The 17,613-nt window shown below is 39.6% G+C and overlaps 1 protein-coding gene across 1 annotated transcript in view; it reads right to left on the reverse strand.

The window, feature by feature from the left end:
- Positions 1-17,613, reverse strand: part of bmper (BMP binding endothelial regulator) — a 64,884-nt gene that overhangs the window by 26,268 nt on the left and 21,003 nt on the right. The window contains exons 4-10 of the mRNA XM_061945944.2: positions 15,568-15,650; positions 13,124-13,214; positions 12,956-13,038; positions 10,726-10,825; positions 10,542-10,651; positions 10,310-10,444; positions 7,761-7,865 (exon numbers count right to left, since the gene is read on the reverse strand). Coding sequence (XP_061801928.2) covers positions 7,761-7,865; positions 10,310-10,444; positions 10,542-10,651; positions 10,726-10,825; positions 12,956-13,038; positions 13,124-13,214; positions 15,568-15,650 — 707 coding nt within the window. The remainder of the gene's footprint in view (positions 1-7,760; positions 7,866-10,309; positions 10,445-10,541; positions 10,652-10,725; positions 10,826-12,955; positions 13,039-13,123; positions 13,215-15,567; positions 15,651-17,613) is intronic.

Below are 17,613 nucleotides of genomic sequence, written 5' to 3' on the forward strand. Positions count from 1 at the left end.
AGTCCGAGTCCATGGTTCTCGCCCGGAAAAGGGTGGAGTGCCATCTCCGGGTTGGGGAGGAGATCTTGCCCCAAGTGGAGGAGTTCAAGTACCTCGGAGTCTTGTTCACGAGTGAGGGAAGAGTGGATCGTGAGATCGACAGGCGGATCGGTGCGGCGTCTTCAGTAATGCGGACGCTGTATCGATCCGTTGTGGTGAAGAAGGAGCTGAGCCGGAAGGCAAAGCTCTCAATTTACCGGTCGATCTACGTTCCCATCCTCACCTATGGTCATGAGCTTTGGGTTATGACCGAAAGGACAAGATCACGGGTACAAGCGGCCGAAATGAGTTTCCTCCGCCGGGTGGCGGGGCTCTCCCTTAGAGATAGGGTGAGAAGCTCTGTCATCCGGGGGGAGCTCAAAGTAAAGCCGCTGCTCCTCCGCATCGAGAGGAGCCAGATGAGGTGGTTCGGGCATCTGGTCAGGATGCCACCCGAGCGCCTCCCTAAGGAGGTGTTTAGGGCATGTCCGACCGGTAGGAGGCCACGAGGAAGACCCAGGACACGTTGGGAAGACTATGTCTCCCGGCTGGCCTGGGAACGCCTCGGGATCCCCCGGGAGGAGCTGGACGAAGTGGCTGGGGAGAGGGAAGTCTGGGCTTCCCTGCTTAGGCTGCTGCCCCCGCGACCCGACCTCGGATAAGCGGAAGAAGATGGATGGATGGATATTTGGCAGACGCTTTTATCCAAACATCAAAAATACATATAAAACAATCACTGTAAAAATGATCATTTAAGGGAAGAATGTAATACAAAATATCAATAGAAAGTGTCAAGACAGAATAAACTCTCTGCTGCTGCAGCAACAGAGATACAGTCTATAGGTCCCTAAGATATATAGATATCTAATGTATTCATACATTGTTTATGTAGGATATATGCATGTTTATATAACCTAATCCTATTGTTTCTTCAATTTAAAAATAGCTGACCGTTTTTTTCCCCCCTTCTCTGAGATTATATTCCCAGTTTTGATCTCGGACGTCTGGTCATTTATAGAATATAAGAATATTCTATTACTGTTAAGGTAAACTATGAATAATAAAACATGTGTCCTTTATCATAGCTACACGTATGACAAAAAAGCGTGTGAAAATCAGTGGTATTCAGTGAGGTAAGATGAATTAAATGCGCTGACAGTTCATTGCTCCTGCCAAATGAATTGCACTGAGTGGAGCGGATCACCACTCCAAGATGGCGGCCCCGCGTCTCGTCAGCGCCAGTAGGCAGTAGCGCTCCATGCTGCGTCTACTTATAAGATGTCTATGTGTAGTATTACTTCTCAGCATATTTACTTTTACACAGTAAACAATTTCAAAATGGCGACCACATCCGTTAATGAAACATTAATGATTGGCGTTAGCATTCAAAGCTAACTACTACACGTGACTAGGGCTGCACTAAAAAAATCAATTGCCAATCCAATTTTTTAATTGATTCTTAATTATCCAAAAAAAATGTACTTAAAAATGACAAAAACAAAGTTACATATTATTATTTTTTATTTTTTTTAATACAAATATTTTTTTAAATACATGTTTGGGCCATCTTTATGCAACCAGAAGGAGGGTCTCGAACATTGGAAACATTTTTATTACAATTATTATACCAAATTATTATACTAAAAAACATTGCGACAATTGGTTTGAGTCGAGAATCAATTAAAGTTAAGTTAAAGTACCAATGATTGTCACACACACACTAGGTGTGGTGAAATGTGTCCTCTGCATATGACCCATCACCTTGATCACCCCCTGGGAGGTGAGGGGAGCAGTGGGCAGCAGCGGTGCCGCGCCCGGGAATCATTTTGGTGATTTAACCCCCAATTCCAACCCTTGATGCTGAGTGCCAAGCAGGGAGGTAATGGCTCCCATTTTTAAAGTCTTTGGTATGACTCGGCCGGGGTTTGAACTCACAACCTACCGATCTCAGGGCGGACACTCTAACCACTAGGCCACTGAATCTGAACTTATGACACATCGGTGGCACGCCCACTTCAGCTGGTGGACGAGGATCACGCGTGTGTTTGTTTTTATGTACTGGTGGGGTCCATGACCTGAGATGGCACTCACCCCATGGGGTCCAATTTCCCATTTCCCCCGTGGAGCAAGTGCAATCAATAGAGGGGGACTTCCTGATGGGCGTGGTGTAGTTTTTTTTTATTTTTACAGGTGCCATTTTTCAGACTTTGTGTTTTCTCTAGAGGTCACACACGGTATTGCGGTGTGTGAATTTGGACTCGTGAAGACTTTTTCCGGACAAAGTGTGTGGCTTTTGACTCTTTACTGAACGCCCAAGTGGTCAATGACGTTATTGCAATGTGTGAAAACAACCTGGGTGTGTGTGTGCATGTGTTTGTGTGTGTGTGTGTGTGTGTGTGTGTGTGTGTGTGTGTGTGTGTGTGTGTGTGTGTGTGTGTGTGTGTGTGTGTGTGTGTGCGCCATCAGAAAAAGAGCATAGGGTTTCCTCACACTTTGTTTTGTTGCATGAGGGAAGACCTTCATTGATGTGGTCGCGCACGCACGCACGCGCACACACACACACACACACACACACACACACACACACACACACACACACACACACACACACACACACACACACACACACACACACACACACACACACACACACACACAAGCGGTTGCGAGGAGACCAAAACATTGTCTGGTCGCGTTGCAAAGCGCCACCGATGATGATGGTGTTTAAGACGCACTCAGACACGCTTCGAGGACGTCTGTCGTCATGACGACCGTGCGAGCTTGTGGTTTTTGAAAGTGTGATCAAGGAAAACACCTCGTGAAAAATATGACTTGAATGGAGGACGTGTGTGCTGACTTCCTGTCGGTGACCTACCGTACACCACTTCCTGTTCTACAACGCTCTACACCAATGTACTGTACAGTACATGAATATAGATTACATTCATGTACCGGTAATCTATATTCATAATAATAATGATGTAGTAAAAGTTACTATGAATGTAGTAAAATGTACTGTAAATATATAGAATGTACGTTAAATGGAGTACCGTAGAATGTATTTTTAATGTAGTATAATGTACATTGAATATAGTTGAATGTACTTTGAATGTAGTACAATGCACTTTGAATGTACTGGAATGTACGTTGCATGTAGCATAATGTACATTGACTATAGTAAAATGTACTTTGAATGTACTGGAATGTACGTTGCATGTAGTATAAAGTACATTGAATATAGTAAAATGTACTTTGAATGTACTGGAATGTACGTTGCCTGTAGTATAATGTACATTGAATATAGTAAAATGTACTTTGAATGTACTGGAATGTACGTTGCATGTAGTATAAAGCACATTGAATATAGTAAAATGTACTTTGAATGTACTGGAATGTACATGGCCTGTAGTATAATGTACATTGAATAATAGTAAAATGTACTTTGAATGTACTGGAATGTACGTTGCATGTAGTATAATGTACATTGAATATAGTTGAATGTACTTTGAATGTACTGGAATGTATGTTGCATGTAGTACAAAGTACATTGAATATAGTAAAATGTACTTTGAATGTACTGAAATGCACGTTGCTTGTAGTATAATGTACATTGAATAATAGTAAAATGTACTTTGAATGTACTGGAATGTACGTTGCATGTAGTATAATGTACCTTGAATATAGTAAAATGTACTTTGAATGTACTGGAATGTATATTGCATGTAGTATAATGTACATTGAATAATAGTAAAATGTACTTTGAATGTACTGGAATGTACATTGCATGTAGCTTAATGTACATTGAATATAGTTGAATGTACTTTGAATGTACTGGAATGTATGTTGCATGTAGTATAATGTACATTGAATATAGTAAAATGTACTTTGAATGTCCTGGAATGTACGTTGCATGTAGCATAATGTACATTGACTATAGTAAAATGTACTTTGAATGTACTGGAATGTACGTTGCATGTAGTATAAAGTACATTGAATATAGTAAAATGTACTTTGAATGTACTGGAATGTACGTTGCCTGTAGTATAATGTACATTGAATATAGTAAAATGTACTTTGAATGTACTGGAATGTACGTTGCATGTAGTATAAAGCACATTGAATATAGTAAAATGTACTTTGAATGTACTGGAATGTACGTGGCCTGTAGTATAATGTACCGTACATTGAATAATAGTAAAATGTACTTTGAATGTACTGGAATGTACGTTGCATGTAGTATAATGTACATTGAATATAGTTGAATGTACTTTGAATGTACTGGAATGTATGTTGCATGTAGTACAAAGTACATTGAATATAGTAAAATGTACTTTGAATGTACTGAAATGCACGTTGCTTGTAGTATAATGTACATTGAATAATAGTAAAATGTACTTTGAATGTACTGGAATGTACGTTGCATGTAGTATAATGTACCTTGAATATAGTAAAATGTACTTTGAATGTACTGGAATGTATATTGCATGTAGTATAATGTACATTGAATAATAGTAAAATGTACTTTGAATGTACTGGAATGTACATTGCATGTAGCTTAATGTACATTGAATATAGTTGAATGTACTTTGAATGTACTGGAATGTATGTTGCATGTAGTATAATGTACATTGAATATAGTAAAATGTACTTTGAATGTCCTGGAATGTACGTTGCATGTAGTATAATGTACATTGAATATAGTAAAATGTACTTTGAATGTCCTGGAATGTACGTTGCATGTAGTATAATGTACATTGAATATAGTAAAATGTACTTTGAAACTAGTAAAATGTACTTTGAATGTACTGGAATGTACGTTGCATGTAGTATAAAGTACATTGAATATAGTAAAATGTACTTTGAATGTTCTGGAATGTACGTTGCCTGTAGTATAATGTACATTGAATATAGTCAAATGTACTTTGGATGTACTGGAATGTACGTTGCATGTAGTATAATGTACATTGAATATAGTTGAATGTACTTTGAATGTACTGGAATGTACGTTGCATGTAGTATAATGTACATTGAATATAGTTTAATGTACTTTGAATGTACTGGAATGTACGTTGCATGTAGTATAATGTACATTGAATATAGTAAAATGTACTTTGAATGTACGTTGCATGTAATATAATGTACATTGAATATAGTAAAATGTACTTTGAATGTAGTACAATGTACTTTGAATGTACTGGAATGTACGTTGCATGTACTTGTAGTATAATGTACATTGAATATAGTAAAATGTACTTTGAATGTACTGGAATGTACTTTGCATGTAGTATAATATACATTAATATAGTAGAATGTACTTTGAATGCAGTATACTGTACTTTGAATGTAGTAATATGTACTTTGAATGTAGTAGAATGTACTTTGAATGTAGTAGAATGTACATTGAATGTACTGGAATGTACTTTGCAGTAGTACAATGTACATTGAATGTATTAGGATGTACTTTGAATGCAGTATAATGTACTTTAATGTAGTAATATTTACTTTGAATGTAGTAGAATTTACTTTGAATGTAGTAGAAATTACTTTGAATGTAGGTTAAGTGTAGTAGAGTGTACGTTGAATGTACTTTGAATGTAGTAGAATGTACTTTGAATTTAGTAAAATATACGTTGAATGAAGAGGAATGTGCTTGGAATCTACAGAATGTACATTGAATGTACTTTGAATGTATAGAATGTACTTTGAATGTAGTAACATGTATGTTGAATGAAGTGGAATGTGCTTGGGAAGTATAGACTCTACATTGAATGTAGTAGATTGTATTTTAAATGTAGTGGAATGTACTTTGAATGTATAGAATATACGTTCATTGTAGTAGAATGTACTTTGAATGTATAGAATATTCTTTGAATGTACAAACCCCGTTTCCATATGAGTTGGGAAATTGTGTTAGATGTAAATATAAACGGAATATAATGATTTGCAAATCCTTTTCAACCCATATTCAATTAAATGCACTACAAAGACAACATATTTGATGTTCAAACTCATAAACTTTATTTTTTATTTTTTGCAAATAATAATTAACTTAGAATTTCATGGCTGCAACACGTGCCAAAGTAGTTGGGAAAGGGCATGCTCACCACTGTGTTACATGGCCTTTCCTATTAACAACACTCAGTAAACGTTTGGGAACTGAGGAGACACTTTTATTAAGCTTCTCAGGTGGAATTCTTTCCCATTCTTGCTTGATGTACAGCTTAAGTTGTTCAACAGTCCGGGGGTCTCCGTTGTGCTATTTTAGGCTTCATAATGCGCCACACATTTTCAATGGGAGACAGGTCTGGACTTTAGGCAGGCCAGTCTAGTACCCGCACTCTTTTACTATGAAGCCACGTTGATGTAACACGTGGCTTGGCATTGTCTTGCTGAAATAAGCATGGTAACGTTGCTTGGATGGCAACATATGTTGCTCCAAAACCTGTATGTACCTTTCAGCATTAATGGTGCCTTCACAGATGTGTAAGTTACCCATGTCTTGGGCACTAATACACCCCCACACCATCACAGATGCTGGCTTTTCAACTTTGCGCCTAGAACAATCCGGATGGTTCTTTTCCTATTTGGTCCAGAGGACACAACGTCCATAGTTTCCAAAAACAATTTGAAATGTGGACTCGTCAGACCACAGAACACTTTTCCACTTTGTATCAGTCCATTTTAGATGAGCTCAGGCCCAGCGAAGCAGACGGCGTTTCTGGGTGTTGTTGATAAACGGTTTTCGCCTTGCATAGGAGAGTTTTAACTTGCACTTACGGATGTAGCGACCAACTGTAGTTACTGACAGTGGGTTTCTGAAGTGTTCCTGAGCCCATGTGGTGATATCCTTTACACACTGATGTCGCTTGTTGATGCAGTACAGCCTGAGGGATCGAAGGTCACGGGCTTAGCTGCTTACGTGCAGTGATTTCTCCAGATTCTCTGAACCCTTTGATGATATTACAGAGCGTAGATGGTGAAATCCCTAAATTCCTTGCAATAGCTGGTTGAGAAAGGTTTTTCTTAAACCATTCAACAATTTCCTCATGCATTTGTTGACAAAGTGGTGACCCTCGCCCCATCCTTGTTTGTGAATGACTGAGCATTTCATGGAATCTACTTTTATACCCAATCATGGCACCCACCTGTTCCCAATTAGCCTGTTCACCTGTGGGATGTTCCAAATAAGTGTTTCAACTTGATCAGTATTTATTGCCACCTTTCCCAACTTCTTTGTCATGTGTTGCTGGCATCAAATTCTAAAGTTAATGATTATTTGCAAAAAAAAAATGTTTATCAGTTTGAACATCAAATATGTTGTCTTTGTAGCATATTCAACTGAACATGGGTTGAAAAGGATTTGCAAATCATTGTATTCCATTTATATTTACATATAACACAATTTCCCAACTCATATGGAAACGGGGTTTGCAGTTGAATGTACTTTGAATGTAGTAAAATGTACTTTTGAATGTAGTCGAATGTACTTTGAATGTACATAATGTATGTCGAATGTAGTAAAATGTACTTTGAATGTACACAAATGTACTTTGATTGTAGTGGAGTGTACTTTGAATGTACTCAAATGTACTTTGAGTGTAGTAGAATGTACTTAGTATGAAGTTCATCAGCAATGTCTGGTAAATAAATGAGTTTTACCACAAAGAAAAACGTCTACATACTTGGATGTTAAACTGATCTAGTATACTGATTGGTGATTGGTCAGGGGGCGTGTCACTCACCGAGGGGCAGCTGCTGATTGGTACACACTGTTTGGGTCGACACTCCACACTTCCTTTCACACATGCACACAACGTGCAGTTGAATGATGACCACATGTCTCCTTCCTGTTGATGACATCATCAAAACATCACAAGACTGCATTCACTCTGCGTTCATCCATCCATCCATCACTTTATCCATCCATCCAACAATTTATATATCCTCTCATTCATGCATCAATCCATCCATCATCCATCAATTTACTGTATATATCCTCTCATTCATCCATCTATTCATCCTTCAGCCGTCAGTGTATCCCTTCATTCATCCATCAATTTATATATCTTCTCAATCATCCATCAATCCATCCATCCATTCATCACTTTATCATCCATCCATCAATTTACTGTATATATCCTCTCATTCATCCATCAATTCATCCTTCAGCCATCTGTGCATCCCTTCATTCATCCATCCTTCAATCCACACATCCATCCATCAATTTATATATCCTCTCAATCATCCATCATCCATTCATCACTTTATCATCCATCCATCAATTTACTGTATATATCCCTTCATTCATCTATCCATCACTTCAGCCATCCATCCATTAATTTATATATCATCTCATTCATCCATCAATCCATCCTTCAGCCAGCTGTGTATTCATTCATCATTCATCCATCACTTCATTCATTCATCAATTTAAATATCCTCTCATTTATCCATCAATCCATCCTTCAGCCATCTGTGTATCCCTCATTCATCCATCAATTTATATATCCTCTCATTCATGCATCCATTCATCACCCATCCATCAATTTACTGTATATATCCTCTAATTCATCCATTGATCTATTCATCCTTTAGCCATCTTTATATGCCTTCATTCATCCATCCATCAATCCACACATCCATCCATTATCCATCCATCAATGTATATATCCTCTCATTCATCCATCAATCCATACATCTATGCATCCATTGATCACTTCACCATCCATCCATCAATTTACTGTATTTATCCCTTCATTCCTCCATCCATTAATTTATATATCCTCTCATTCATCCATCCATCAATTTATATATCCTCTCATTCATCCATCAATCCATCCTTTAGCCATCTGTGTATCCCTCATTCATCCATCACTTCATACATCAATTTATATATCCTCTCATTCATGCATCAATCCATCCATACATTCATCATCCATCGATCAATTTACTGTATATATCCTCTAATTCATCCATTGATCTATTCATCCTTTAGCCATCTGTATATGCCTTCATTCATCCATCCATCAATCCACACATCCATCCATTATCCATCCATCAATGTATATATCCTCTCATTCATCCATCAATCCATACATCTATGCATCCATTGATCACTTCACCATCCATCCATCAATTTACTGTATTTATCCCTTCATTCCTCCATCCATTAATTTATATATCCTCTCATTCATCCATCCATCAATTTATATATCCTCTCATTTATCCATCAATCCATCCTTCAGCCATCTGTGTATCCCTCATTCATCCATCACTTCATACATCAATTTATATATCCTCTCATTCATGCATCAATCCATCCATACATTCATCATCCATCCATCAATTTACTGTATATATCCTCTCATTCATCCAGGCATGTGTGTATCTCTTCATTCATCCATTCCTCAATCAATGGATATATCCTCTCATTCATCTATCAATCCATACATCTATCCATCTATTGATCACTTCACCATCCATCCATCAATTTACTGTATTTATCCCTACATTCGCCCATCCATTAATTTATATATCCTCTCATTCATCCATCAATCCATCATTCATCCATCCATCAATTAATATATCCTCTCATTTATCCATCAATCCATCCTTCAGCCATCTGTGTATCCCTCATTCATCCATCACTTCATCCATCAATTGATATATCCTCTCAATGTATCCACTAATCCATCCTTCAGGTTTCTATGTATCCCTCATTCATCCATCAATCAATCCATCTATCATTCATCACTTCATCCATCCATCAATCAATCCATCCATCCATTTATATATTGCTTCATTCAGCCATCAATCTATCTTTCATCCATCCATCAGTTTATATATCCCTTCAATGGGACGGCGTGGATCAGTTGGGAGAGTGGCCTTGCCAGCAACCTGAGGGTTCCTGGTTCGATCCCCACCCTTCTACCAACCTTGGCACGTCCGTTCTGTCCTTGAGCAAGACACTTCATCCTTGCTCCTGATGGGTCGTGGTTAGGGCCTTGCATGGCAGGTCCCGCCATCAGTGTGTGAATGTGTGTGTGAATGGGTGAATGTGGAAATAGTGTCAAAGCCCTTTGAGTACCTTGAAGGTAGAAAAGCGCCATACAAGTATAACCCATTTACCATTTACCATTGATCCATCTTTCGACCACCCATTCATCCATCTGTATATCCCTTCATTCATCCATCAACCCATCCCTCCATTCATCCATCACTTCATCCATCGACCCTTCCCTCCCTTCATCCATCCATTCTTCCCTCCCTTCATCCATCCATGTTGTCTCACCCTGTAGATTTTGTTGCGGACTCTGCAGTACTTCACTTCCTCCACCTTCACGTAGGACAAGCACTCCTCACAGCAGTGGTCTCCATGGCAACTGGCGGCGCGCGAGCAGCGCCGCCTGCAGACCACGGTGGAGTTCTGGAGGAGGAGGAGGAAGAGGAGGAGGAGGAGGAGGAGGAGGAGGTCAGGGTGTCATCAAGTCACACATGTTGGCGCGGTGCCAGGCGGTCAGTACCTTGCACGTGCACGAGGTGCAGTTGTCGTGCGGGAAGGTGGCGGCGTTCTCCAGGACCTCGCTGTGGAAGAGGCAACTCCCCCGAGATAGGTCGAACACCTTCCTCTGACCTGCAGGACGAGGAAGAGGATGATGACATCATCTTTGCCCAGACGTGACCACACACACAGCAACGGTTCATTACCCAGACATTTGGGACAGCACTGTCCTGGAGGGGTGTGGCTGAGGTGGGCGGGGCAAGAAAGGACAGGACACGCCTCCCTCATGCAGAGAGTCCGTCCTCCCTGCAACAACAGCAGCATTTGTCAGCATGTCCTCCACCTTCTGTGTCTTCTACAAGCAATGACATCACACTCACAACTCCAATACCTAAAGGCCTGTGTACTTACTCAGTACACTCTGGGCCTGATCTACTAAGATCTAAACAGCGTGTGCAAACTGTAAAACTGCGTGTACTATTGCTGTGTGATCTACTAATAGTACAATTTAGGGGGCCTATTTAAGTGGGGATTTTGCGTGCACTAAGCGGCTTCACCATGGAAACACTCATTTCTCTCCACATTCAATAATATTAGGGTTGCACAATGTTGTCAACAAGCACCAGATGTCTATAATCTGTACCACCTTTTCTGTTGTACAACAGAAACTATTTTTTAGCACTGAGAAATAGGAGTGTCAATCTTTGGGCACCTAACGATTCGATCCGATTCCGATGGGGTGACGATTCGATTCAGAATCGATTCCCAATTCAACATGATTTCCGATTCAAACCGATTCTCGCAATTTATTATTTGATACAATAGTTATCATAAAACCTTTTCAAAACCGGTTACAGGCTAAAATTTTTTCCTAAAAACATCAATGTTTATTTATATAGCCCTAAATCACAAGTGTCTCAAAGGGCTGCACAAGCCACAACGACATCCGCGGTACAGAGCCCACATAAGGGCAAGGAAAAACTCACAACCCAGTGGGATGTCAATATGAATGACTATGAGAAACCTTCGAGAGGACCGCAGATGTGGGTGACCCCTCCCTCAAGGGGATTAATTAATTTTAAAATGTATGTATGTATTTATTTATTTATTTAAATATAAAATTTATCAAATTTATTTAAAATATTTAAATGTATTTAAAAAAAAAAAGTATTATAAAATTAACTTGTATATATGTAAAACAAAATGTATATACAGTATATTTCATTTTGAGTACCTTGAAGGTAGAAAAGCGCTATACAAGTATAACCCATTATTGATACATTTTTTTTAATCCATCCATCCATCCATCTTCTTCCGCTTATCCGAGGTCTGGTCGCGGGGGCAGCAGCCTAAGCAGGGAAGCCCAGACTTTCCTCTCCCCACCCACTCCGTCCAGCTCTTCCCGGGGGATCACGAGGCGTTCCCAGGCCAGCCGGGAGACATAGTCTTCCCAACGTGTCCTGGGTCTTCCCCGTGGCCTCCTACCGGTTGGACGTGCCCTAAACATCGTTCGGGTGGCATCCTGACCAGATGCCCGAACCACCTCATCTGGCTCCTCTCGATGTGGAGGAGCAGCGACTTTACTTTGAGCTCCCCCCGGATGACAGAGCTTCTCACCCTATCTCTAAGAGAGAGACCCGCCACCTGGCGGAGGAAACTCATTTCAGCCGCGTGTACCCGTGATCTTGTCCTTGTCCCTAAATTGCGAGCTTTGCCTTCCGGCTCAGCTCCTTCTTCACCACAACGGATCGATACAGCGTCCGCATTACTGAAGACGCCGCACCCATCCGCCAGTCGATCTCACGATTCACTCTTCCCTCACTCGTGAACAAGACTCCCAGGTACTTGAACTCCTCCACTTTTTTTTTTAATCGATTTTTGAAAATTATGAATCAATTTAGAATCATTAAAAAACGAATCGCAATTCGAAAGTGTACCGATTATTCTGTGTACTCCTACAGCACCGCAGTGCATTAATGCGTCTGGAATGATCCCAACGCAAGAAAATGCATATTGCAAGATATTTCTTCATGTAGGCGATGTACCATAACCAAGTATTGTCTGACCATTGTCTGTCTTTGCAGCCGTGTGCGTAATAAGTGTGCCATTTTGCACTCAGATTCCAGATGTACTAAACAAAAACGCACAACAACGCCCGCAGAACAGTTTCAGCATTGATAAATCGTGTTTGCATCTTCTCCTCCCGGTATTGTGGGCGCCCTGATGATCGGAATATATTCTGCATAATCACGACGACAGACACGTTAAATGGATTGCGCTCCTTAGTCTGCTCACTTAACGGACGCAATCCTCTGCTCACTAGTTTAGTGGATCAGCTATCGATCGTGTGCTATCAGGTTTACGAGCAAAAATCTAGTAGATCAGTAGATCACTTGGCAGCCATCTAGGATGAAGAACACGAGGACTAAAACTCACCGTGCAAGTACACTTGACGCAAGGTTTGCCTTCTGGACTGAACTCCTCCTTCTCTTTGTACAGACGACCCTCGAAAATGCAAGCTGAAACATAAAAAGACAAAAAAAATTAACTTCCCTGTAGTGAGACAGGAGGCGGAGCTGTGGCTGTCCGGTGGGCGGGGCTTACTGGGACAGGTGGGGCAGCACTTCTTGGGATGAATCTTGGGGTTCTTGCAGTGAACCACACACTGCACCTCTGCTTCCGTGATCACGCCTTCCTGCCGCAACAAGGAAACAATATTTTATGTCGGACCACCTTTTTCTATGTTAGAACTAGAGATGTCCGATAATATCGGACTGCCGATATTATCGGCTGATAAATGATTTAAAATGTAATAACGGAAATGATCGGTATCGGTTTCAAAAAGTGAAATGTATGACTTTTTAAAGCGCCGCTGTGTACACGGACGTAGGGAGATGTACGGAGCGCCAATAAACCTTAAAGGCACTGCCTTTGCGTGCCGGCCCAATCACATAATATCTACTGCTTTTCACACACACAAGTGAATGCCATGCATACTTGGTCAACAGCCATACAGGTCACACTGAGGGTGGCCGTATAAACAACTTTAACACTATTACAAATATGCGCCACACTGTGAACCCACACCGAACAAGAATGACAAACACATTTCGGGAGAACATCCGCACCGTAACACAACATAAACACAACAGAACAAACACCCAGAACCCCTTGCGGCACTAACTCTTTCGGGATGCTACAATATACACCCCCCGCCCACTCTCCCCAACCCCGCCCACCTCAACCCCGCCGCCCCATCTCCCGAATTCAGAGGTCTAGTATACTCTGGACTGAAGCTGTGTGCCTTCATTGTTTTTGTAGCTTTTGTTTTGAGGCATGTTTAAAAAAAATAAAAAATAATGCACTTTGTGAAAGTCAAAGTATAGTATTTCCCATAGTTGTAGTGGGTATCAGGATTATCGGGGCGGTATAGCTCGGTTGGTACAGCGGCCGTGCCAGCAACTTGAGGGTTGCAGGTTCGATCCCCGCTTCCGCCATTCTAGTCACTGCCGTTGTGTCCTTGGGCAAGACACTTTACCCACCTGCTCCCAGTGCCACCCACACTTGTTTAAATGTAACTTAGATATTGGGTTTCACTATGTAAAGCGCTTTGAGTCACTTGAGAAAAAGCGCTATATAAATATAATTCACTTCCCTTCACTTCACTATTATCTCAGGGAGAGCATGTCCCAAATTCCAAGCTGCTGTTTTGAGGCATGTTAAAAAAATACTGCACTTTGTGACTTCAATAATAAATATGGCAGTGCCATGTTGCCACTTTTTTCCATAACTTGAGTTGAAGTTGTTCTCTTATTTTGAAAAACCTTGTTTTTGATTGATTGATTGGAACTTGTATTAGTAGATTGCACAGTACAGTACATATTCCGTACAATTGACCACTACCGTACTATACCGGAGTATAAGACGCACCGGCCGAAAATGCATAATAAAGAAGGGGAAAACATACATAAGTCGCACTGGAGTATAAGTCGCATTTTTTGGGGAAATTTATTTGATAAAACCCAACACCAAGAATAGACATTTGAAGAGGGTTGCGGGGTTGTATATTGTAGCGTCCCGGAAGAGTTAGTGCTGCAAGGGGTTCTGGGTATTTCTTCTGTGGTGTTTATGTTGTGTTACGGTGCGGATGTTCTCCCGAAATGTGTTTGTCATTCTTGTTTGGTGTGGGTTCACAGTGTGGCGCATATTTGTAAGTGTCAAAGTTGTTTATACGGCCACCCTCAGTGTGACCTGCATGGCTGTTGACCAAGTTTCACACACTTTTGTGTGTGTGAAAAGCCGTAGATATTATGTGATTGGGCCGGCACGCAAAGGCAGTGCCTTTAAGGTTTATTGGCGCTCTGAACTGTACATCTGCGTTTTAAAAAGTCATACATTTTAGTTTTTGAAACCGATACCAATAATTTACGATATTACATTTTAAAGCATTTATCGGCCGATAATATCGGCAGTCCGATATTATCGGACATCTCTAAGTAAAGCGGCTGATCAAACAAAACAGAAGTCATCGTCATGGACCCACTAGCTGTGGAAGTTAGCTCTCTAATCAGCTAAACAGACTCAATAACTCCACGGTGACGTTTTGGTGAATTTACTGAGGAATTTGTGACTTTTTTTTTTCCCAGAACCCCTAGCAATGATAGTTTTACATGCAGAAAACAATGTGAAAAGCATATTTATGATGAATGAAACGTATTAATTATTATTTAGCATCACTTTTAACTCTGTTGAACACTTTCGTTGGCGAGTGGAGGGGAACTACAAGTGCCTTCTTGATTTCAATAGTGTTTCTCCCCTGCTTTGTTAAAGTGCTAGCACTCGCAACTTTCTTTGGCCCCATGGGGCGTACCCAATAAAAAAAAAATCCAGAGACTGAATCACTAACTTGTAGATTCTTGGTTCATTCTTCAGTAAAATAGAGGAACAAATGGACTAGTTTGTTCAAAGATTCAGGCAAAGGTTTATATCGTTAACTGAATCGTATGAAAAGCGAGGTTCCGCCACGGTATTGTTATCATTCGTGTTACCTGGCAGCGACGGGTCGTACAGGGCTTGGTGGCGCTGGTCCAGGACACAGAGCTGTTGTAGGCACGTCCGTCCAACATGCAACCTAAGAAGTCATAAGGTGAGAATCAGAGCTGAAACTTGTTGTCGTTGTTGAAGAAAAACAAGATATCGGCACGATCAAGAGGGTCCGTATCGTCTAAACCAAGGGCATATATAGTGTGGACCTGGGGGACATTTACGGCCCGCAGGTAGTAATGTTTAAAAAAAACAAAAACAATTAAAAAAAAAAAGGAAATAAAAAAGCAACCAGGTGAAATGTAACAAGAAAAACTTGCAATGTTGACTCTGATAACACAAAATTGCCACGCAGGAGGTTTTTTCCCCCTTTAAATCTGTCATTGTTACAAAAAATAATAATTAATCAAAATCAATGTTTTTATGAATTACTGACCAATTACCTCACATAAAATATTACACTTTTTAAAAAAAAATTCAGGAAAATAATTAATATTTTGTGTGTTTCCCATATAAAAAACAATTATTTTTTTTTAAAGGGCAAAAAACAACAAATTTAAAAAAACATGTAAAAAATAGTAAAAAACGTGTAATCAACAGACAGATCTGAAATTGATCTTGAGACTTAAGTGTTAAAAGTAGAAAAAAAATACTTATTTTTTACACTTATATGAATTTATGTGGGATTTTTTCAAACTAATTGCTCAAAAAATAATAATGAATTAAAATCAACGGTGTTATGAATTATTGACCTATTTGATGAAGGCTCTAATTACTTCATATCAAATATTCCACTTTAAAAATCTTTTTGTGGAAAATGATGCATCTTTTGTGATTTGCCATAAAAAATGAGGTTTTGTTGACAAAAAGGGCATAATATATATATGTATGTATGTATATATGTATGTGTATATACATATATAATACTTTATATTGACAAATAGACCTGAAGTTGATCTCGATATTTAAGCATTAATATTAATATGTGACTTATTATTATTATTATTATTATTTTAAAACCTTTGTTTATTGGATTTTTGACATACACAGTGCATGGATACAATTAAACACATATCAAATGGTCTTTTTTTTCTCCCCAAAACAAGTTACCCACCAAAATGATACATAAGATCAAATAAAATAATAAACCAGAAATAATAATAACAATTAAAAAATCAAAACATGCATCAGTCAAATAAGTAAATCAAATATTGACATGAAGCCACTGCACTCCTGAGTGTCCTCAACACAGTACAATATTGAACAAAATTAAACAAAATGCTCATCAATTTTCTACCTTTTTATTTACTTTTACTTTTCAATCGGGGTTAAAATTGAGATCAGCATATGTGACTTGTTTTTAACATTTTTATGACTGAGACCCATCTGGGTCCTCTGGGCCAAACTTGAGGGGAGCTCTAAAGGAAAAAAAAATCAAAAAATCTGTATATTGGTTTTGAAATAGAAAAATATCAAAATGGCCCCCGAATGCTTTGATTTTTCAGTGTGCGGCCCTCAGTGGGAAAAAGTTTGGACACCCCTGGTCTAAACCTACATATTAGAGATGTCCGATAATGGCTTTTTTGCCGATATCCGATATTGTCCAACTCTTAAGTACCGATTCCGATATCAACCGATACCGATACATACAGTCGTGGAATTAACATATCATTTTGTTGTGATGCCCCGCTGGATGCATTAAACAATGTAACAAGGTTTTCCAAAATAAATCAACCCAAGTTATGGAAAAAAATGCCAACATGGCACTGCCATATTTATTATTGAAGTCACAAATTGCATTCTGTTTTTAACATGCCTCAAAACAGCAGCTTGGAATTTCGGACATGCTCTCCCTGACAGAGCATGAGGAGGTTGACGTGGGCGGGGTAGCGGGGGGGTGTATAATGTAGCGTCCCGGAAGAGGTAGTGCTGCAAGGGGTTCTGGGTATTTGTTCTGTTGTGTTTATGTTGTGTTACGGTGCGGCTGCTCTCCCGAAATGTGTTTGTCATTCTTATTTGGTGTGGGTTCACAGTGTGGCGCATATTTGTAA

Source organism: Nerophis lumbriciformis, linkage group LG04, assembly GCF_033978685.3.
Source record: "Nerophis lumbriciformis linkage group LG04, RoL_Nlum_v2.1, whole genome shotgun sequence".
Taxonomy (NCBI): Eukaryota; Metazoa; Chordata; class Actinopteri; order Syngnathiformes; family Syngnathidae; genus Nerophis; species Nerophis lumbriciformis.